This window comes from Triturus cristatus, chromosome 6 (genome assembly GCF_964204655.1).
Source record: "Triturus cristatus chromosome 6, aTriCri1.1, whole genome shotgun sequence".
NCBI lineage: Eukaryota > Metazoa > Chordata > Amphibia > Caudata > Salamandridae > Triturus > Triturus cristatus.
The window spans coordinates 1,739,718,966-1,739,743,734 of record NC_140589.1 but is presented as its reverse complement, the minus strand read 5'-3'; the positions used below and the strand labels follow the sequence as shown (position 1 = coordinate 1,739,743,734).

The 24,769-nt window shown below is 48.3% G+C and overlaps 1 protein-coding gene across 2 annotated transcripts in view; it reads left to right on the top strand.

Moving 5' to 3' along the window:
- Nucleotides 1-24,769, top strand: part of TP53BP2 (tumor protein p53 binding protein 2) — a 322,660-nt gene that overhangs the window by 69,033 nt on the left and 228,858 nt on the right. For both annotated transcript variants that reach the window (XM_085612994.1, XM_085612995.1), the window contains exon 3: nucleotides 16,309-16,422. In XM_085612994.1, coding sequence (XP_085469120.1) covers nucleotides 16,309-16,422 — 114 coding nt within the window. The remainder of the gene's footprint in view (nucleotides 1-16,308; nucleotides 16,423-24,769) is intronic.

Sequence of the window (24,769 nt, the reverse complement as noted above, 5' to 3'; positions counted from 1 at the left end):
AGCATCTTCTTTCTTTAAAATATATTTGAAATAGGTATGATGACAGGTAAAATATGCAAGTATTCCACACAATAAAACTAGAGTAGATACCTGTAATCAACAATGAATATTAGTGTGTTCGAGGCATGTGGGCTGCTGAATTCATATCTGTGCATAGATCGCCGCCTAGTGTTGGGTCAGGATGATTGCACATTGTTGTCCTGGAAGAGTCTTCGAAGTATCACGAGATAGGTGGCTCCTCCCCTAGACTACAGTGCGCATGGGCATCCTCTCCATCCTTGGATTGTTTTTTTCCGCCATTGGGTTCGGATGTGCTTATCTTAGCTCAAGTTCGGAAACTTTAGTTTAAGGCCAAAGGGCCTTTAGATCTCGTCGGTATTGTTCGCGTTCGGTATCGACCAGTTTATTTTGTGTTTTAGTACCTTCTTCACGCTTTGCGGATCCTCTTCGGTCCAAACATCGATCACCGCTGGACGATGGAATCGAGGACTCCTTTCAAGAGATGTCCTTTATGCCATGCGAAATACCCACACGTCGATGTCCATCCGGTGTGCAACAAATGTCTCTCACCGGATCATGACGAGTCTAAATGTATGGCCTGCGCCCGGTTCCGCTCGAAGAAGACTCTGCGGAATCGACTGGCAGCAAGATTGGAGGCACAGCAATCGGCGCCTGCCCCGGTCAACATCTTCAGCACCGAGGATGAGGAAGCCGAGAGCGTAGAAGACATAGACTCCAGCCATGCTTCCGAACATTAATCCCGATCGGAAGACGATGATGAGGTGATCTTCGAGGACGAAGACGTCGTCGACGAGGTAGGAGACTACGATGAGGCCCAGGGGGCCGAGGAAGATAGCTCCAGCGAAGAGTTAGGCCAACCCGTCGATACGGAGGCCGAGAGACAAAGTCGTCATAAGGCTCAGGTCGAGGGATCCCCTGCGGGCCTTACCCAAGATCAGTCACACAGTTCTTCGGCCCCGCCTCAAGGCCCGGCCTCGAACATTTAACAGGAGCCATTAATATCGAAGACGACTGGATTTCTTTCAGTGAAACCGAAACCTTCCGTCGCACCGGTTACATCAAAACCGAAGGTGAAACTGGTTGCAATCGGATCGAAGGCCTCGAAGCCCTCCACTCCTTCGACGCCGGCACAGGTCATCGGCACCGAACACACCAAAAGAGATTTCGGTGCCGAGCTCACCAAGACGGGTTCCGGCACCGAGCCAAAGAAGAAGGCCCTCGGTCCCCACAAGGCGCCTCGGCCTATGGCACCGAAGATTACGGCCCAACCCACCAAGGTCAAGGTGGTCGATCCGTCTGCGTCGACATCAAAGGGTGCGACGCCTACCAAATCATCGGCGCCAAGGAGCGTCGATACCCACCTTCGGATCGACGACCCAAAGACTGGGAATAAATCGGATACCGCTTCGACGCCTGCCTCCAAGGTGCCTATCGGTTCCAAAGTGCCATCTGCGTTCACCTTGCAACAGGTCTCAGCGTCGTTGCAACGCATCAGGGACCGGGCAACCCTCGAACCTACGTCGGGTCCCGAAACGCACAAGGCCGCAAAAGCACACTCGGCGCCGGCGCACATCACATTTGGATTGCCGCCGCCCAAGGCACCGAAAATGTTCGAAATTCGGACACATGTCCACCAAACACAGACACTATCCGCTGGACGAATCGATATCGAGCCTTCACAGGCACACTTTATCGACGCCGACACTGGTAGGCTGATGCTCCGCAAGCGGAAAATCACACCAGAGAAGGGTTTGGACTCATACAAGATTCCTTTGAAACAAAAACTGCCAGCAGGTTCCGCACCAGTGCTTCACGAAACCTTTCAACCCTACCTTCAGGACCCACCGTCTTTTTCTCCTACGCATTCAGAGGCAGACGCCGGAGAGGACTATGTAGGGGATGATACCACTTACCCGGTGGATATCGATCCTGATGATCACATGCAAGACCCAGATCAGGCATGGGGTGACCCCACCGACCAGGGTAACGCACCAGATGCTCCTGACACGCAGCTTTATAATATAAAGACATCTCCCACGGAGGACACTGCTGCCTTTAATGCCCTCATAGAACGGGCTGCTGCCAATCATGGAGTGGAACTCCATTCTGACACTGTGGAGGAAGATTTCTAAGTGGACACGTTCGCCTCCTCTGAGAAAACCGTCAAAACTCTGCCAATGTTGAAGGGGGTTCTGAAACCTGCAAAAGACATTTTTAAAGAAACAACCAGGGCACGGGTGTTGAACCCCAGAATCGAAAAAAAATACAAGCCAGCACCCGGAGACCCTATGTACATTAAGGGTCAGTTACCATTAGACTCCATGGTTGTTTCTAATGCTCGCAAACGAGCACATTCACAAACAACGGGTGATGCTCCTCCCCCCGACAAGGAGTCCAAAGTGCTGGAGACATCAGGCAAAAGGATAGCAGTGCAAGCAGCAAACATCTGGCGCATTGCCAACACCCAGACACTCCTGGCCCGTTATGATAGGTCACACTATGACACACTAGAATCACTGCTACAACACTTGCCAGATGAATACAAAGAGGCAGCAGAGCTCCTTATCAGAGAGGGACAACTACTTACAAATGCGTCCATCAAATGCGCACTGGATGCAGCCGACACTGCCGCAAGGGCGATCAACACTAGCGTAATGTTGAGGAGGCACGCATGGTTGAGAATCTCAGGCTTCAAACCTGAAATTCAGAACAATATCTTAAATCAACCGGTCAACCCAGACTTTTTATTTGGCCCAGAGGTTGACACTACCCTCGAAAAAATTAAAAAAGACACAAACTGCAAAATCAATGGGGGCTCTGCAGTCGCAGCAGTTTCGGAGTGGCTCCTTTCGTCGCCCCGGGAATAGAGGAGCAGCTAGAGGTCAGGGGTCCCAGCAGCAGTACAATAAAGGGGGTACACAAAGTACCTATGATAAAAACAATAGAGGTGGATATCGTGGATCCAGCACCAAAGGCAGAGGACGTCGGTACGGCAACACCAGGTCCACCCCCAAAAACAAACAGTGACGCCTTCTCCCTGCCCCCCGACCACATAACACCTGTCGGGGGGAGACTCCAACAGTTCCTGTCAGTCTGGAAGTCCATCACCACAGACAGGTGGGTCAGGGAAATTATCCAGTACGGTTACTGTCTAGAATTAACGTCCACTCCACCCAACATACCGCCAAAGCACCGTCCTATGTCCGTAGAGCACTTGGCATTATTGCAGCAGGAAGTACTAAGTATGCTGCAAAAAGGTGCAATAGAAGTCGTGCCCGTAAACCGACAGGGGTGTACTCTCTGTACTTCTTAATCCCAAAAAAGGACGGATCTCTCAGACCTATACTAGACCTGAGACCCCTCAACCACTACATTCTGTCAGAGCATTTCCATATGCTCACCCTACAGCAGGTTCTACCGTTACTCAGTCAGGGAGACTTCCTAGCCTCACTGGATTTGAAAGATGCGTATTTCCACATACCCATACACCCATCACACAGAAAATATCTCAGGTTCACTATTCAGGATCACCATTATCAGTTCAATGTTCTCCCCTTCGGAGTAACAGCACCCAGGGTCTTTACCAAGTGCCTAGCGACAGTAGCTGCACATCTACGGAGACAGCACATTCACGTCTTCCCTTACCTGGACGACTGGCTTGTTCAGGCAAAGTCAGCCCAGCAATGTGCCAGCCACATGTCCCTCACCATTCACCTTCTTCACAGTCTGGGATTCTCACTAAATTACCCAAAATCACATCTTCAACCCGCACACGTACGCCAATACCTGGGCGCGACCATAAACACTCTGGCAGCCACAGCTCAGCCAAATTTAGTGAGGATCAACAGCATGCAACTGCTGATCACAAAGTTCAAACCTCAACACTCCCTTCCAGCGCGAGTGTTCATGCAGTTGATAGGCACGATGGCCTCCTGCATTTTCATAGTCCCGCACGCGAGACTACATATGCGCCCGCTTCAGGAGTGCTTGGCACGTCATTGGAATCAGGCTCAAGGACAATTAACAGACCTAGTGTTGGTGAGCGGTCGGGCATTCAACTCTCTGCATTGGTGGAATCCACAAAACCTTTGCAAGGGCCGACCGTTCCAAGAGCCTGTTCCGCAAATAATACTGACGGCGGACGCCTCTCTCCAGGGATGGGGAGCTCATGTACTCAATTACACAGTGCAGGGACTATGGACGACACAGCAAAAGAAGATGGACATCAACCTTCTGGAACTGATGGCAATCTTCCTAGCCATGAAGGCATTCAAAGAACACTTATGCAACAAAGTCGTGTTGATCCGGACGGACAACATGACTGCCATGTACTACATACAGAAGCAGGGAGGAACACACTCTCCACAGTTGTCTCATCTGGCTCAGAGCATGTGGAAGTGGGCCATTCAAAGGAACATGTTCCTCATGGCGGAACACCTCCCAGGCAAGGACAACCAGATGGCGGATCTGCTCAGCGGACACAGCCACCAAATGCACGAGTGGGAGCTACATCCATCAGTACTCAAACCGTACTTCCAACAGTGGGGTCATCCAGAGATGGACCTATTCGCCACAAGGGAAAACGCAAAATGCCGAAACTTTGCCGCCAGGTTCCCGCACCCACAGTCGCAGGGCAATGCGATATGGATGAACTGGTCAGGCAGATTTGCGTACGCTTTTCCCCCAGCACCATTAATACCGCTAGTGGCACGCAAACTGCGACAACACTCACTGACGCTCATCCTGGTTGCTCCAACATGGGCACGCCAACCGTGGTACACCACCTTTCTAGAACTTTCCGTGGTGCCGCATCAAAGGCTGCGGATCACACCCGCACTTTTAACGCAGAACCATGGCGAAATTCAGCACCCAGATCCGCAACAGCTGAACCTGGCAATCTGGCTCCTGAAGTCTTAGAGTTTGGCTACCTAAACCTGCCACCTGAATGTATGGATATCATCAAGGAGGCCAGAAGACCCACAACCAGAGCTTGCTATGCGGCTAAATGGAAAAGGTTTGTCATTTACTGCAACAACAATGACATTAATCCGCTGGATGCATCCATTCAAAACATCATCTGTTACCTCTTACACTTATACCAATGCAATCTGGCATACAGCTCCATACGTATACATTTAACCGCAATAGCAGCCTATCTTCAAAACAGGCAGCACCTCTCTTTATTCAGAGTGCCTGCCATCAAAGCCTTTTTAGAGGGACTCAAACGAGTGATTCCTCCAAGACACCCACCGGCACCAGTGTGGAACCTCAATGTAGTCCTCACCAGATTAATGGGTCCACCTTTTGAACCTCTCCATTCATGTGAGATTCAATTCCTCACCTGGAAAGTAGCTTTCTTAGTGGCAATCACTTCGTTGAGAAGAGTTAGTGAACTCCAGGCACTAATCATTCAAGAGCCATTCATACAGGTTCACGCAAACAGGGTCGTACTGCATACCAACCCCAAATTCATGCCTAAAGTGATATCGCAGTTCCACATGAATCAGACTATTGAACTGCCTGTTTTCTTTCCAAATCCACAAAATGTCGCAGAGAGAATGCTCCATACACTAGATATAAAGAGGGCCCTCATGTACTATATAGACAGAACAAAGGATTTTAGGAAAACAAAACAACTTTTCGTTGCCTTTTCTCCACAACACAAAGGCAACACCATTTCCAAAGCAGGGCTAGCCAGATGGATCGTTAAATGTATTCAAATTTGCTATCAAAAAGCTAAACGCACATTAACGATTCCCCCACGAGCCCACTCAACACGAAAGTTAGGGGCGTCCATGGCTTTCCTAGGAAACATTCCTTTACAGGAAATATGTAGAGCAGCCACATGGTCCACTATACATACATTTACCAAACACTACTGTGTAGATGTACACTCAAAACAGCAGGCAGCTGTAGGACAGGCTGTTCTCAAAACTCTCTTTCAGACTGCTGCAGCTGGCACGGGCAGCCGCCGCTAATGGAGGGACTGCTATATAATCTATGCACAGATATGAATTCAGCAGCACACATGCCTCGAACTGAATATGCTACTTACCAGTATGCATCTGTTCTTGGCATGTAGGGCTGCTGACATTCATATCTGTGCATAGATCGCCGCCTAGTGTTGGGTCCGGATGATTGCACATTGTTGTCCTGGAAGAGTCTTCGATGTGCAATCATCCGGACCCAACACTAGGCGGCGATCTATGCACAGATATGAATGTCAGCAGCCCTACATGCCAAGAACAGATGCATACTGGTAAGTAGCATATTCAAAATGCCTCAAAGATTTCTTTATCCGAGGCAATGTTGGGACTTGAAGATGACATAGATATGAATCAAGTCCTCCTTTTACTAGTCAGTTTTATTTTATTTTATAGGCAGTATATGAAAATTCAGCATAGGAGATCTTCTCAAATGCCTGGACAATGAGGTCCTCTGCTCCCTTCAGTCCTTCATGGTGGCACGGCTCTTCAGTATAGTAGTATGGTTTGGAAGTTAGCAGTCTACTTCTCGTTTGATTCTAACCACCATCAAAATTTGTTCTCAGTACCTTTATATGATGATCTCCACAAAGGACATAATGTTCTGATGGGTGTTCTAAACTGTTAAATAAATACTTACATTTTGCTGAGTCTTGACCCAGCTTAGATAAATTTGTAGCCTGATTTCACTTTTTGATCTCAATCAGTTGATTTTCTTTCAACTTGCTCAAAACTATACGAGGTTTTGTGTTGACTGATTTACAAAATACCATGGTGCAACTTTTGCGTTTGTTGTGAGCATTACCGCCAGCCACCATGCCTTCTTTTAAGGGGTAGGTTTGGAGAAAAATAATATAAAGTAAATGTATATTAGAATGTGGGTTGACTACTTGTGGTTTTTAGGTCTCGCCTGACCCAGCGCATGCGCTGGTCTGGCGAGACTTATTGAGAGGGCTCCAAAAAGTGCTACCAGGCCAGCCTAGAGCTACAGTGCCTGTGCGCGGGCGCGGGCGCCGCTTTTACCGCGATTACTTTCACTTTCACGGCCCGCTTTGATGTTTGATCGCTATCACTTTCGTGGCCCCACGGCCTTTTGGCATAGCCAATAGGTCTCGCTTTTGGGACCTTAGAAGTATTTAGTTATGCAACTGTTGCATGGCTAAACAATTATAAGGTCCCAAAGGCGAGACCTATTGGCTATGCCAATGCTTGTTGAGGCTTGGCACCAATCGTTTAGCCCGTCATTAAAAACCAGGGGTCATGGGTACAAGTTTAGGTTTCCATACTGAGAGTTTTTAGAAGTTGGAACTGTGGGAAAGCGACAGCAGCTACAAAAGTAAATGGAAATTTAAATTGTTTTTCCTACTAGCTCTCTTACAGGGGCCTGAAAAGATGCCATTATTCACCAGGCATTTATAGATCCATATATGTGACCATCTCTTACTTGAAGAGGGAAAGAGCATGCCGCAAACAAATTCTAAACTTGCAGTTGGCTCAAGTAATTTGAAGTGCCAGCTACCACAGTCCTGGCAATACCTCAGCTAGTAAAAACAACGAGTAATATTGATTTATGAACTAGGGTGTGTTCCTTGCCTACAGGATGCACACACTCTGCTTTTTTGTTTGCATGTTGATTCAGCTAAGAGGAGATTCAGTCTTTGAACTTTGTGGACCAAAATACATCCCATCTCCTTTTTTTGCACTCTAGGGTCTATCTTTATCTCCTTGTTTTGTATAGCCATTGATGGAAGTGGCAAGGTGTTTTTAACAGTTTCCATATTCGTAATAACACATCTGGTGCTGTTATGCAGTCGGTCTGGTTGTGTGTTTGGTATGTCACAAAAAGGACTCTAATCTCTCTGGTTCTATTTTCCGTCCTCTGGCTCCCCAGGAAGGCTATACTCTCCAGGTAGGATGATTGGTTTAAAAAGTCAGTCACCTACTCAAAACATCATATTTGTTGCGAATATTGGTGGTTTCCGGTGAATCACGGGTGTCTTAGGGTCATCGTATCCAGATGGGTAGAGTTTAAAAATTTGCAACCAGAAAAGTTATTTCTCCAAAATGGTGCATCCTGTTTTTTTAAATTAGTTTCCCACTGAGCTCAGGTTCAAAGAAATTAAAGGCTGACTTATTTTCTTTACACCTGCGGTGGTGAAGGTTTCAGAGAGTGCAACTTCACCTGCACCCGATCCTGCACCGCACCCACCAAGCCAGGCTCCAGCAACGACCACCTCAAGTGCATCTTGCTCAACACCCGCTCCATCCACAGGCACGCCGTCGAACTCTGGAACCTTCTCGACACAACATCACCAGACGTCGCATTCCTCACAGAAACATGGATGAACGCCTCCTCAGCTCCCGACATCGCCATAGCCATCCCGGATGGCTACAAGATCGCCCGGAAGGGCCACGTCAACCAAGCCGGAGGAGGCATCGCCATCTTCCACAGAAACACCATCCGAATCATGACCAACTCCGACGACACCCTCACCGCCGCCGAACACCTTCACTTCCAGATACACACTGACCCCAAGATCACCCCCAGAGGCACCCTCGTCTACAGATCCCCGGGACCACGCACACAATTCAGCGAAGCCATCGCAGACTTCGTCAGCCCGCACGCCCTTACCTCCTCAGACTACATCCTCCTAGGAGACCTCAACTTCCACCTGGAGAACAACAATGACAGCAACACCGCCACCCTGCTGGACAACCTCGCCAACCTCGGACTCAAGCAACTGGTGAACACCCCCACCCACATCGCCGGCCACACGCTTGACTCCATCTTCTCCTCCAGCAAGCACATCTCCTTCAGCCACTCCACCGGACTGCACTGGACAGACCACAGCTGCGTCCACTTCAACTTCAGGAGAACCACGACCCACAACCACCCTCAACAGGTTTCCCGCAGAAGCTGGAGCAAGATCACCGCCGACCAGCTCACCACCTCCCTCAGCCAGAACCCCCCCACCAACACGACGGACCCCAACGAAGCAGCCTGCAACCTCACACAGTGGCTCACCAATTGCGCCGATGACCTCGCACCACTGAAGAACCCCCCCAGCAGACACGGCAGCAAGAAAGCCTCCTGGTTCACCAACGACCTCAAACTCCAAGAAAACCTGCCGTACACTCGAGAAAGCCTGGCGCCACGACCAGACTACAGAAAACAGGACAGCCCTCAAGAACACCACCCGCAAACACCACCAACTGATCCGCACCACCAAAAGGACCACATTCAAAGAACGACTGGACAACAACTCCCACAACAGCAAGGAACTCTTCAGCATCGTCAAAGAGCTCTCCAGCCCCAGCGCCTGCAACAACGACATCACACCCTCGCAGAACCTCTGCGACTCACTCGCCTCGTTCTTTCACCGCAAGATTGCCGGCATACACAACAGTTTCGGTGCACAGACCGCGCACCCTACCACCGATCCGGCGCCCCCCACCACCACCCTCCGCACCTGGACGACGGTTAGCACCGAAGATACCACCCACACGATGAACACCACCCACTCCGGCTCCCCAACCGACCCCTGCCCACACCACATCTTCAACAAAGCTGACTCCATCATCGCACCCCAACTCCAGAACATCATCAACAGCTCCTTCGCATCCGCCACCTTCCCAGAGAGCTCAGCGCCCTCCTGAAGAAACCCACCGCGGACCCCACGGACCTCAAGAACTTCTGCCCCATCTCGCTCCTCCCCTTTCCGGCCAAAGTCATCGAGAAGATAGTCAACAAACAACTCTCTGCCTTCCTCGAGACCAACGGATCCCTCGACCCCTCGCAGTCTGGCTTCCGAGCAAACCACAGCACCGAGACCACCCTCATCGGCGCCACCGACGACATCAGGTCCCTGCTCGACAACGGGGAAACAGCTGCCCTCATCCTCCTGGACCTCTCGGCAGCCTTCGACACCGTATGCCACCGCACCCTGATACAGCGCCTCAGCAACATCGGAATCCAAGGAAAGGCCTTGGAATGGATCATCTCGTTCCTCGACGGCAGAACCCAGAGAGTCCGCCTTCCCCCGTTCCGGTCCGTGGCCACCGAAGTCATCTGCGGCGTCCCGCAAGGATCCTCGCTCAGCCCCACCCTCTTCAACGTCTACATGAGCCCCCTCGCAGCCATCGCACGCCAACACAACCTCAACATCATCTCCTACGCCGACGACACCTAGCTGATCCTCTCCCTCACCAACGACCCCGCCACAGCCAGAGCCAACCTCCAGGAAGGAATGAAAGATGTCGCGGAATGGATGAAGCTCAGCCGGCTGAAACTGAACTCAGATAAGACGGAAGTCCTCATCCTGGGAACATCCCCCTCTGCCTGGGACGACTCCTGGTGGCCCCCTGCTCTGGGCTCCGCTCCAAAGCTAACGGACCATGCTCGCAACCTGGGCTTCATCCTGGACTCCTCCCTCACGATGACCAAGCAAGTCAACGCCGTCTCGTCATCCTGCTTCAACACCCTGCGCATGCTCCGAAAGATCTTCCGGTGGATCCCCACCGACACCAGGAAGACGGTCACCCAGGCCCTCGTCACCAGCCGACTGGACTACGGAAACACTCTCTACGCTGGAACCACAGCCAAACTACAGAAAAGACTCCAGCGCATACAGAATGCCTCTGCACGACTTATCCTGGACACCCCCACTTCAGCCACATCTCTCCCCAGCTGAGAGACCTGCACTGGCTCCCCATCAGCAAGAGGATCACGTTCAGACTCCTCACCCATGCACACAAGGCTCTCCACGACATGGGACCCACATACCTCAACAACCGCCTCACATTCTACACACCCACCCGCCACCTCCGCTCCGCCAGCCTCGCCCTCGCCACCGTCCCGCGCATCCGCAAGACCACCACCACCGCCGGAGGAAGATCCTTCTCCTACCTGGCGGCCAAGACATGGAACTCCCTCCCCACCCACCTATGACTGACCCAGAACCATCTCTCCTTCAGGAAACAGCTAAAGACCTGGCTCTTCGAGCAGTAGCGGATACCCCTCCCCCCAGCGCCTTGAGACCCTACGGGTGAGTAGCGCGCTCTACAAATTCATTGATTGATTGAATGATTGATTTGTTGGATCTGTATTTCTTCACTTTATATATATATAAATGTATTTTTATATGATTTTACTGGTCAATAAACGTTTTCTTGTTTTGTCGGTATCAGTATGAGCATAAAAGCATTGTTTCATTGCTTTCCAGTAATACTCTCAGTAACTAGTTGCACTGTAATCACATTGTACATTTAAGTCTTCCTATCACTGTAGATATGTCCGGTTCATGGGGTAGACATAGTTTCCAGCCAGTGTTCGTCAAATCTCTGGGTCCTCGTGCAGCTCTGCATCCGTTCTGTTGAGCTCCATTTTGGTTTCTTTTGCCAGCGCCCATTCAGCAACATCTTTAACCCAATTTTCTAGCATAGGCTTTCAAGGACCCAGTCGGTTAACTGCCATTCCGTTCTTTGCCAATAACAGGGAATATTGTACTAATCTTCTCTCTCTTGGCTTTGTTTTTTGAGTTTATGGCATTTATGCCAAACAAACATGTATGTGAGATTAGTTAGGCCATAATTCTCCTGTATTTTGTATGTCCCTCCACCATTTTCTTACAGTAATTCGCTGTCCCCATACTATGTTACAGTATGTAACTTGCTCACTGCATTTAGAGCAGGAAGCTTCTATTGTGGGATTCATTTTAAAGAGCTTCACCGGGCTCATGTATGTTCTATGTGTAAAGTAATAAGCGAAATCTAGAATTACTAGATGCTTTACGGGTAAGTATGAGTGCTCTTCCATTGGTTGTCTGTGAATTGTATCCCACAATCAGCCGCCTAATGGATTTGTATTTATTACGTTTTTGATGCTGTGTACCGAAAACCGTATTTGGCTTGGCAAATGTGTTTCAGATGAATTTTATTTGTACATTGTGTAAATGTCTCTGGCATAGTTTAAATGCTATTGAAACAGTGCTCTTCCCTATTGTCTACCCTTACTCCTTCTCTGGAGTGTAATGCTTTTGAGAACTCTGAGCAGCTCACCAGTTTTCCTTTAGTCTTCCTTTAGGCTTTGCCTCAGCCCCCAGTGTCCTTTAAGAGCAATAAGAGCATGGAAAGTAGGTACTCAAAGCTTCAATGGTATAATTACACTTGAAGAATGGAGTACATTGTTAATAGTGTGAGGGTCTGAAGCGGATGTATTGTAAGAGCAATCTAAGTGGGAGTGAAGAGGTGTGCAGCAGGTTGGTCGGTACAGTGAAGCATCTGTGCTATGTTCCTCTTCCTCACACTCTTGGATGGATGCTAACCTCTTTTAATAGGCATGGCTATCCAGGTGCGTGCACAGTGCTGCCGCTCAGCCAAGGCAGGTAGGACACTGTGGGTACAATGAAGCGTCTGTGCTGTGTTGCTCTTCCTCACACTCTTCGATGGATGCTAACCTTTTAATAGACATGGCCATCAAGGTGTGCGCACAATGCTGCCTCGCAGCCAAGGCAGGTAGGACACTGGGGGTACAATGAAGCGTCTTTGCTGTGTTGCTCTTCCTCACACTCTTTGATGGATGCAGCCTTTTTTAATAGACCTGGCCATCAACGTGCACACACAATGCTGACGCTAGGCCAAGGCAGGTAGGACACTGTGGGTACAATGAAGTGTCTGTGCTGTGTTGCTCTTCCTCACACTCTTCGATGGATGCAGTCTCTTTTAATAGACATGGCCGTGAAGGTGCGCGCACACTGCTGCCTCTCAGCCAAGCCAGGTAGGACACCGTGGGTACAATGAAGCGTCTGTGCAGTGTTGCTCTTCCTCACACTCTTCGATGGATGCTAACCTCTTTTAATAGACATGGCCATCAAGGTGCGGGCACAGTGCCTCCTCTCAGCCAAGGCAGGTAGGACACTGCTTTCGGGGATCTGGATTCTGCTGTTGGCATGGGCTGGTATACTCATTGGCTGCTTTAGTTCAGGGAGCCTTAAAAGTTTGAGGTGCTCCGGAAATAGGTAAAATCATTATCAACAAGTATCTATCAGTCCATCTAGTTGATGGGATCTGGTGCTAATTGTGAGAAGCTAGATTTCTGTTGCAGTAAGCCCCCCCCCCACACTTTTTGCCAGACTACTGATGCACTTTGACTTGATGTGCCCTGGGTCCTTGCCAATCAGATTCCCAGGGCCTGTGTTCTTTCTCGAAAACGAACCCAATTGGCATCTCTGGCCACAGGTCATCCCCTGGTGAATGGTACCACAGTCACCGAGGGCATTGTGACCAGGGAAGACCTCTACGGGCTGCAGCACATATTGTGCCACCCTTAGAGGCCCTGTACCTTTACACACACACAAACTGCCTTTGCAGGCTGCATGTTTTGCTGCAGAACAAAGTGAAGAGTCGACATGGCACAAATCCCTGTGTGCCATGCCTACAACCCACTTCCCTGGCATAGATCATTCACCCCTCTAGCTGGCTGCCCAATACCAGTGGTGAGGGTACAGGTGCATGAGCTCTGTACCCCTACAGTGTCTAAGTCCATTCTTAGACATTGTAATTGCAGTGCTGCCATTAAGAGTATATGGTGCTGGGAGTTTGTCATTACGAACTCCCAAGCACCATAATGGCTACACTGAAAACGGAGAAGTTTGGTATCAAATTTCTCAGCACATTAAACCCACACTGATGCCAGTGCGGGATTTAATGAAAAATGCACACAGAGGGCATCTTAGAGATGCCCCCTGAAAAACGACCAGCCTCTGGTGGGTTCCCTGACTGGGACACACCAGCCTGCCACCACGAGACATGTTTCTGGACCCCTAGAGTTGGAGCTTTCGCTCCCTGAGCCCAGAAACAAAGCTTTTCCTGGGTGGAGGCGTTCACACCTCCCCCAGGCCAGGAAGAGCCATCTGTGGCAGGGGAGCTTAAAAGGCCTGACAGCCTTTGTAATGCGACCCCCAGACTCTCCTGCTTTCAGGAGCAGGCCCCCTTCCTGTCTCCCCTCCTTTTTGGCGGGAAGAGAGGCGGGAAAAACTAGCCAGCCCAGAAGGTGTGCCCACCTCTGTCAGCTCCACCCCTCAGGTGGGGGAGGCGAGGCAAAGCCCACTATTCAGTGCCTGCCATCTTGCAGATGGCAGGCACTCCCCAATCGGGATTTGGGATTGTGCTCACTCCCCCACGTGGGGTGAGCACACCAAGTGTGTAGTCACCCTAAGGTCAGTAGCCAATGGGCTACCCCTAAAGACCCTCTAAATACAGTATATAGGGGGCAGCCCTGAATCAAGAAAGCAAACCAGAAGAAACTACAAGAAAATAAGAAGGAGAACCGAACAGCCATGCCAAAGCTAACAAAAAGACTCCCACTGACTTGGCCCCAGCCCTGCCGGCCTGTCTCCACCTCAAACCTGCTCCTGCGAAATCTTGGTGTGTCCTACAGCCAGCAACCTCAGAAACCCTGGAGGACCTGCCTGCCTTCAGCCACAAAGACTGTGTCTCCTGTGAATACCGGATTTGTTCATCTGAAACCTCTGGCTCCGGCCAGGCACCGCGAATCCGCACCACTCTGCACCCGCCGTCCATGGCCCGAGCTTGAGTGGGCAAATGCCACGAGGAGGTCGCCCTGGCGATCCTGACCTGAGATTCGGCGAGCCCTGACCTGCCTCCAGCCGACGTCTGCAGCCTAAATCCAGAAGGTCCCCCCCAACCGCAACCAGGAACTGGTAAGAAGATCTGACCCTAAAGGCACCCCAGCACCCGACGCCCCACGGCCTTGGGTGGCCCAACCGACGGTGCCTAACCATCCCTTAACTTCCCAATATACCTCTTGAAGTGGTGGTCGCACCCAGAAGACCTTTGTCCCCAAGCCTGCAGTGTCTTTGCAAACCAGAGGTTTGCCATTGAAAACAACTGGGCGCCCGATGTCGAAACAGCACCCTGCACCCGGCCCCCCCCTAGTGCTGTTGCTCCCACAACCAAGTGGCCTGTTGGTCAGCAGCCACCAACCGGAGGCCTCCTATCCCCCATTGGATAAAATTGGGCCTCAGCACTCTGCACCCGGCCGCCCTACTGCCGCTGAGGGTGTAACAAGAGTGCATCCCTGACCCTGGGGGACCAGAGTCTACCCCTAGAACCTCAACTCCCACTACCAAATACTTACCTCAAAACCGATTTCCCTCAATAGGATAACATTGACTGTTTTTCTTGGAAAAGATTCTAAGTGTGGAGTTTAAAAACCTAAAGAAATTCTTTAAAATTGTACTCTTTAAATGAAACGATTTTACTTACTTGTTTTCAGGAAATGTTCTAATGTAGTATCCAGGTATACTACACGGAGTAAGAAAAGTAATCTAAAAAGTAACTTACCTGGTATTTTACTGAAAAGCCCATTCAAGTATATGTACTGTATTTACAAAGCATTGCATTTCTCAGAAACAGTACTGTAAGTAACAAAAAAGTGCATTTACAATTGCAAACCAAACTGTGTTACAATCTGTATATTTACTGCAAAGTACTTTTCACTTACCTGTGCCAGGCTTACTTTGTTCTAGGAAATAAAAAAACAAAAAATATTTTCATACAAAAACAATTGGTCTGAAGTTCAGTCTTTGAGTGTGACATTTCTTGCCTGAGTGTACAACAAATGCTTAACTCTGTCCTCTGATAAAGCCTTACTGCTCGCCCACACCACCACAAATAGAGTGAGGTGCTATCTAACTTTACCTCTGCCTACCTTTGGGTTTCCACTGGACTCTGTGCACACAGTACCTAATTTTGGTATAGTATATACCGAGCCAGCTTTCTACACTACTTGAGAGGGCAATTTTTCTGTCCAATGCAGAGGGGACATCTTAATGCATTATATTTTCAATCATGCGACCAGCAAATCACTAAATCGTAATAGAGTTGTCGTCATTGTGACACTTGCATAACCCAAGATATATTCACCATTGCAAAACTTCTGGACCGTGGCCACCCTTTCCAGTTTTCCAAGAGAGCTAGAGTTTAACAGCGTCTTCTGCATTGAACGTTTCCAGGGTTGGGGCTCGTTTCGTAGTTCTCTTGCTCGAGTCCCTACAGCCGTTCCACTCCACAGTCGAGAGCGAGACATGCATGTGTGCATTTAGCTGAGATTGCCCATTCACTAGCCGATGGTCAGAATAGGCTGCTTCCGCTTTCAGGCACAGATCTTTAGAATAGTCTTTTGGGCTGAGCACGTGATTTAGTGCATTTCCATTCCTTGACCTGGAAGTTTGCGGAATAGTTCTTTGGCATCTGACTGTATTCATTTTCTTAATTTTAACAGAGCGTCCTGTTCCTGACAATGAACGGATGTTTGATTTTTTGCAAAACTTGGGTAGCCAACGAAATGAAAACCGCTTTTTTCTTCGTCATGAGCGGCCAGCATCCAGGGAATCTGGTAAGTGTAAAAGAATAAGTATTAAATGTCCGAACATAAATAAATGTTTGTCACTTGAATGCATACGTGATGTTATTATGTTTGTTTGTAAAGCGCACTATCGCCCACGTGGGTATCCTGGCGCTGAGCAGGTAGGTGTGTGTCTGTGAACGCCTTAACCTACCTATGGTAAGCCAGCAAATTTCAAAGCCAGGCCCTCAGCTTGCGTAGAGCAAACAAAACCCCCAGCTTCATGCATTTGTCTTCTGACTGACAGTTGCAGGTGCCCTTTGCTAGGAACCTTTCTGTAGGAAACAAGGAACGCAGGTAAAATATAGTGTTTTTCCTTTAAGCAAGAGTTGCGCTGCAACAATTTCAGTTCCCTACAATCTTCTTGTATTGTGCTTCCACAATACAATTGTATAGAGCCTGTGTAGAACAAGCATTGGCAAAGTCAGTAAGTCTTGCTCTATGGCTTTGCCAATACTTTTTTTTGATGCTGTTCAGTAATGCAAAACCCAACAAGTGCGTCATGTTCTGGTGCCATCCGAAGAATAGTGAAATAAGGAGATAGCCTTGTTTAGACACACATTTACTAGCATGCATTTGTTTTAGAGCATTGAGTTTGGATGCTTCTTCAGAAAATAATTTAAATCACTAGGAACAGTTAAGTGATATGAACCACACACAAGAAGTAAGAGAGACCTATCTCGGCAGGGAGAGGGAACCCAGAGCTCATCACTAATGTAATGTATGCCCAGGCCGTACAGGCCTTTCATTCTACTGGGCATTTCCATGGTGGGGTGAGGGCCTTTGAAAACTGCTTTTGAAAGCACAGAGATAACTCGCTTGGTGCTTCTATCACTTTCCCCAGATCCCAGAGGTTAATTGTCGGTGAGACTTGAAGAGACAGATGGTTGAGGTGGGGTACAGAGAAAGCGATGGATGTATGGGAGCGATGGATGGATGTATGGGAGCGATGGATGGATGTATGGGAGCGATGGATGGATAGATGGGAGCAATGGATTTATGGGAGGGATGGATAAGAGCGATGGATGGGAGGGATGGCAGTGGCTGAAATTGCATCTCGTTCTAAAATTAGCTTAAACAGATGAGTAAATGTTCAGATGCCTGTGGCGAGAGAATAGAACTTCAGTGTTAGTGCAGATCTCTGATGGAGCAACCTTTTGATAGGGGTTTAGCAAAAAGGAGAATTGTACCATCCATACATACTGATAGCTGTCTAAAGAAGTGACCAGTCTGATTCAGGAGTGTGCCCATTACTACCAGTCATTGATACAGGTATTTGAAGAGCAGTTATAAAGGTAAGCTTTACTGAAGGCCACTGATAGATCTAGATAGTCTCATTTCAGAAAATACTTTTGTCGATGACCTCCCTAAAATGCACCGTTCAACCAAACGCTAGCAAACTGAAACCATTCAAACATAAACCGTCTTGAATTTGAAAATTGATTACATGTAAATACATTTTAATCCTGTAGCTCACCTTTTCGCATGGATTCCAAGATTTAAGTCTGAGCGGCCTGTAAATTTAACCCTAGAAATATTTGTATAAATAAGCTTTGTATTACATTCACCCATGCCCTAGAAGTAATTTTTAGAGCCTGCAATCCTTTCTCTCTAACAGTGACATTTGAAAAACCTTGAAATGGCAGAACAGTATTTTTCTTTTTGAGCAAGCGGGATTGAAGGTTGTTGTGGTTCTTTTTGTCTTTTAGCAGTTAAGCTTTGGACTGGGCTCTTAAACAGTGCATAAATCCAGGTGTCACATATGGTGGGGGTAATGAATGTAGAGGAAAATGCTTGGATTATCCCATCTGGTCCTTGTGGTGGGTTCAGATCCTTCTTTGACCCTTTAACGGTTGCCTCTGCTACGGTTGCCGTACCCTTCAAAATTGGCATTATCTTTTGCTGAAATTTTTTTGCTGGCCTTGAACCAGATTTGAAGAAATAGGAGCACGCATTTTGCCAGAAATATAAGGGTCCCTTATAGTTTGAGCCTACTAGAAAGGGCATGCGCTGTCTTTTGCGAGGTTATTGTGGTATACCAAGTACATAGTGTAGGAAGCGGTTTCTTTAAATTGCGTAAAGAGTCCAGGCAAACCACAATTGGTTTATGGAGGCACAAATGATAACCTAAATGTTCTCTTTTGTGGTAGGGTGGGCGAGCAGTTAGACTTGCCAGAGGGTAGTGCTAAGCATTTGTTGTACTCACAGAGGCAATAAATGAGACACACACTCAAGAATAAATCTTAGACCAATTTAGAAAAATAAGTCGTATTTCTATATACATTTTGACACCAAGCACTACATTCAAAATGGTTGTGGGAACAATAAAGCACAGTCGGATCATCGGAACCCGGGCTAGGGCACTCTGTGCAGAGTGGAAAGGTCGTCTGGGCTCTGTGCATCCTAGGGCCTTGCGGTCGTTTGTCTCGCCGGTTGAGGGTGCAAAATCAGGACAGCTGAGCCACTCTGGAAGTGGATCTCTATGGTGCAAGGGGTCCAGTACACCTGGTATTGGTTCTTTGCAACTCCAGTTGGTCCTGGTGTTCTCTTAAAGAGGGGACAGATATGACCTTCCGGAGCACAGGGGCCTCTTCCTGGGGGGCTGGTGCATCGGGCTGGCCGGTGAGTGGCAACTCGTTGGACCGGACTTTGCTCTTTGGTGCCTGCGGACTGCATGGGAGTAGCTCCTCTATTCCAGGGGAAATTGCTGGCATTTTGTGAAGGGCTGACAGTCTCTTGGGGTTCTTGGAAGCTATTCAGCTGCAGGACGAGTCGCTGGGGTTGATTGTCGAGACTTAATGCTAGCAGGCAGGGTTTGGCGCCAAAAGTCCATAGCAAGTCTTCTGTTCTCGCTTTTATCGCGGCTCTTCTTTGTCCTCTTCATCTTGATCTGTTGAATCTAAGTTCCTGGTGTCAAGAGTTCCACCTAAATTTTAGGGGTGTTACGGGGAGTGACGGGTAGTAGCCAATGGGCTACTTACCTTTTGAGTGTCTGCATCCTCTATATGACCATTTCCTGTGGTCAGTGGGCATAACCCTGACCCAGAGACCCTAATTCCTCCCAAACTAAGATCGTGGAATTCTCAGTTAACCCACCTTAGGGGTGGAACTAGCCTGAGAGGGGAACACTCCTCCTGACTAGCTAATTTTCCTGCCTGTCCTCGTGCCAAATGGGCCCAGGCGCAGGGCTTGACATTTCCCCTGTCTGGGGAAGCCTTGGGTTGCATATTAAAGGCGTCCGAGGCCTTTGAAGTCTCCTGCCTTGAAATGCTGATCACTTAGCCATCCATTTGGAGGAGGCGACCTCTCCGGCTGGAGCAGGCATTGTTTCTGTCTTCCAAGAGAGCAGGCTCTCACCTGCAGGGGGTCAGAAACGGGTCTGTAGTGGAGGCTGGTCTACACCAGTCAGCCAGAGCACTAGTAGCGGTCGGTTTTCAGGGGGAACCTCTAAGCTTCCCTTTGGGTGCATGTATTAATATATAGACCACTGGAATCAGCGTGGACATATTAATGTGAGCGGTTTGATACCAAACCAAACATTTCTAGTTTCAGCGAAGCCATCATGTGTCTGGGAAACTCGCAAAAACCAGAGTCCGGCACATGTACTCAACATGGCTTCCCTGTTCACTTGCAATATCTAAGAATCGATTTAGTTATCACAGTGGCATATTGTTAATGCGGATATATGTACACACATGTAGTATAGTGCACCCTCCCTTAGGGATGTAAGGCCTGCTGTAGGGATTGCTTATCTATGCTGCATGCAGTGTCTGTAGGCATGACAAACAGGAGGTGTGCTATGTTATGTCTACTTTTCTCTGCACCATGCCATGCAGCCTGCAATAACAGTTTGCATGTTCGTGCTGAGGTGCTCTGTAGGGGGTACAATACATGCTGCAGCCCTTAGGTACCCTCTTTAGCTTCCTTGCCCTAGCTACCAGGGTTACCACTTCCTAGGGACGTACATGGGGGTCTAAAGGTCTTGCTAATTGGGGTAACCATTGTACATTTTTGGGGAGAGAGACCTGGCACTGGGGACCTGGGTAGCAGGAACCCAGCACACGTTTGTCAAAATTGCATCAGATACCAGGCAAAATGTGGGGGTGAGTATTTGCGTGTCATCTGCATAGTTATAGAACGTGAGGTGAAATTGATTGATCATTGCCGGTAATGACTTCATGTAGATGTTGAAAAGTATGGGTGAGATAATAGAGCCTTGAGGGACCCATGCTTTTTGAAGTATGATTTGGACGAAAAAGGTAGGATATGGATGATATGAGTTCTGCTGCAAAGGTAGGATGTGATCCAGTCTAGAGCAGTCCCCCTCTATGCTGGCTTCGTGGTGTCTTTGTTTCAGTGTGTCATGGTCAACTGTGTCAAAGGTAGCCAAGAGTTCTAAGATAAGTAGCGCAGCAATCCCGTTGCAGTCAACTGTGTTCTTCAGGTCATCCGAGATGGCAAGGAGGGCAGATTCTGTGCCTCTTCCTGGACGGAATAATGTTTGGAAGTCTGAACGTATGGCATTCTCTTCAATAAATTGTGACATCTGGGCGAAAGCTGCTCTTTCTATCAGTTTGCCCAGGAAAGGTCCATTTGAAATCGGTCAGTAGTTGACAGGGTCCAGCTGGTCCAAGTGTGTTTTCTTCGGTAATGACTTTTTTTTAGTTATTTTGGAAATATTCCAGTAGTTAAGGAGTTGCTAATGACTCTCCTTACTGGAGTGCCAGCAGAGGTTGTTAAGAAGAACAGTCTTGAAGGTTTGCGGTGGACACTGGTCAGAAGGGCTGCCGGTAGGCCTGCTTGCGTTGACCAGGTCCATAAATTCATTGTGTGAAATGTGTTGGGAGGAACGGAGAAGCAGAATTAGAGTATTCTTGGATTGTAACTTTGAAGAAGGGTTAGTGCTGATGCGTTTTCTCTGTTCTAAGTATGAGCCCATGTGTTTACTTTGTCTGCGTAATGATTTGCCTGTTTGTCTGTGAACTCTTGAGTAATGGGATGAGCTACTTCTAGGCATTTGGTTTACAAAATTCATTGAGAATTCTTTATTTGCACATTTAGCATTTTGAATACTGTCTGAATAGTATGTTCGAGGCATATGAGCTGCAGAATATATACTTGTGCATAGATCGCCATCTGGTGTTGGGCCTGGATGTTTGCACTTTGTTGTTGTATTGGTAGAAGTTCTTTGTACTCCCGAGATAGGGGACTCCTCCTTAGGACGATAGTGCTCATGGGCATCGACTCCATCCTCAGATTGTTTTTTTACGCCATCTGGTTCGGATGTAAATTGCTGCGCTCCGGGTCGGTGTCGTACTCGATCCCCCTTCGACGCGCAATCCCTGACGGTTAAACAGTATTGTTTCAATCGCGTTCCCCTTCGACTTGCATCCAAAAATTCATCAAAACCTTCGATTCTGGTCATTGACGTGGGCCGTTAGGCCTATCTGTGCCATCAGGCCCTGCAGTCAATGAAAAGAACTCCATTTAAAAAATGCCCCGTGTGGTGCTAAATTTCCGCTCCCTGATCTCCACGAGGTCTGTAACCTTTGCCTCTCTCCAGAACACGAGGACAAAGACTGCGAGGCCTGTGCTTCCTTCAGATCAAAGAAAACCATACGTGATCGCCGCGCTCGACGTCGCGTAAGGTCTCGATCAACTACCTCGGTGCCGGGCGACATCTTTCATGCAGGCCCGATGTTCCAGAAGAACAAGAACCGGAGGATGAGGACATCAGCGTCTCCGAGGCCGACTAGTCAGATGCCGAGAATCAGACAGTTACTCCAGGTCAGCGGATCGTGAGTACTCAGATGCAGACCCCTGCCCCATCTAAAACGAAATATAAGGCTCCGGTGACACCTTCGGGCTCTGGTCGACACCACAATAATACTTCAGATTCCCCGCCCTCGGGCTTGGCTCCGAAGCCCAGAGACAAGCCTTCAGGCAGCTCTGGATCGAGCCAGCCACATAGCAGTCCAGAAAAACCATCTCCGGCACCGAAACAAAAGCCGAAACCAGAGACATAGCCACGCCCTGTTCTATCAACACCGAAGACGGCTTTGACGACGAAAAAGATTTTGGACTCAAACTCCACCAAAGCATGAGGAGACCAAAACCCCGCCTAAAGCTACAGAGACTAAATCAAAGCACCACTCGGAACCAAAATCACTGGTGCCGAAAAAAGACAATGGCTCCAAAGAACGGTTTCAACCAGATTCATAGTATCTAAAACAAAAAACCCTACACATTGACCCTGTTACGGCCATGTAACAACAATATCACCTAAAAAGAGGAAATTGGACACCTCGAAAGCACTTGAGGTACCCTTAAAGAAGAGAGACATAGGAACTTCACCTTTCAGACCTTCTTCTCCGTCTCCAAATCTTCCAACTATAATACCACTTTCTCCAGCACACTCTCTATTGCTACCTTCTTCACCTGCACCACAAGATGATGAGGAGGATGATTTTGCGGATGGGGATGTGGATGAAGACCCACAAGGGGATAATGATGATATCATACACAGTATCCCACCACCTGACCCTTGGGACGATTATAATAATGTCCCAGATGTACCTGAACCAGACATCTACCCATCTAAACCATCCCCTCCAGACGACAACATAGGTTTTGCACAACTCATAAATAGAGCTGTCAAAAATCATGGGGTAGAGTTACACTCAGACCCTTTGGAGGAAAATTTCTATTGGAGACTTTTACACAATCACAAAAGTCAACAAGTACTTTACCTATATTAAAAGGTATGATTAAACATGCACCTGATGTGTTTAAAGACCTTGTCAGGGCTAGAGTTCTCAATCCCAGGGTTGATCAAAAAATATAAACCAGCTCCTAATGATCCAGCTTATATCAAAGAGCACCTCCCTTTAGATTCCCTAGTAGTGTCAAATGCCCGTAAATGGGCAAATTCCCAAACCGGTGATGCCCCTCCTCTGGATAAAGAATCAAAATTATTGGACGCATCTGGTAAATGGGTTGCGTCACAGGCAGCAAATTTCTGGCACATTGCCAACGCCCAAGCTTTACTGGCCAGGTATGATAGGGCGCATTATGATGCGCTTGAGACACTCATGCAACATCTTCCAGAACAATATAGGTCCAAAGCTAACGATGCATACAAGAGGGAAAGCTAATTACAAACCCCTCTATCAAATGTGCTCTTGATGCAGCGGACACAGTATCTCGTGCCGTTAATACAAGCATCTTACTACGCAGGCACGCGTGGCTACGCATGGCTACGCATATCTGGTTTTAAGCAGGAAGTGCAGTCTACAATTCTTAATCAGCCTTTTGATCAAGAACACTTGTTTGGACCTACTGTAGACACATCTTTAGAAAAGATGAAAAAAGACACAAACAGCTAAGTCCATGGGGGCCTTACAATCACTAATTACTAGAGTTTCCTTTCTTCGCTCCTTTTATAGGGACGACTCTAAAACCATTGGGACAGACAACACCTCTTCTTCCTATAAAAGCCCCACTCACACTTCCTCCATCACAGGATATTTTAGAGGGGGTTACAGAGGAAATAACAACAAAGAAGAGGCCGCGAGAATAACACCTGCACCTCCCCACCACAAAACAGTGACTTCCCTCCACTCCCCCAGACCACTCCACTCCGGTCGGGGGAAGACTATCACAGTTCCTACCTGTCTGGAATTCCATTACCACAGACAGGCGGGTGAGACCGATTATCCAGTATGGTTATTGCCTGGAACTCACCTCTACGTCCTCACACATACCTCCCAAACAATGTACAATGTCCACAGAACATCTAACGCTTCTAAAACAAGAGATTCTCTTTCTCTTGCAAAAGCACGCAATAGAACCGGTTCCCTTACATCATCAAGGTACAGGGGTTTACTCTCTCTTCTTCCTCATCCCAAAAAAGGACGGTTCTCTCAGCCAATATTAGACCTCAGACCGTTAAACCTGTACATACAATCCGACCACTTTCACATGGTCACTCTCCAACAGGTCCTCCCACTGCTCCAACAAGGTGTTTTCTTTGCCACTCTAGATCTCAAGGACGCCTACTTTCACATTCCTATTCACCCTGCTCACAGGAAATATCTACCATTTGTACTTGGACGGTCAGCACTACCAATTCAAAGGCCTCCCATTTGGAGTGACTACAGCACCCAGAGTCTTCACAAAATGTCTCGCAGTAGTAGCAGCTCACTTGCGAAGACAACACATTCATGTGTTTCCTTACCTCGACAACTGGCTCATAAAAGCCAAGTCACGCAGTGATTGTGTGCACCACACATATAAAACAATCCAGCTGCTGCACGACTTAGGATTCCTGATAAACCTC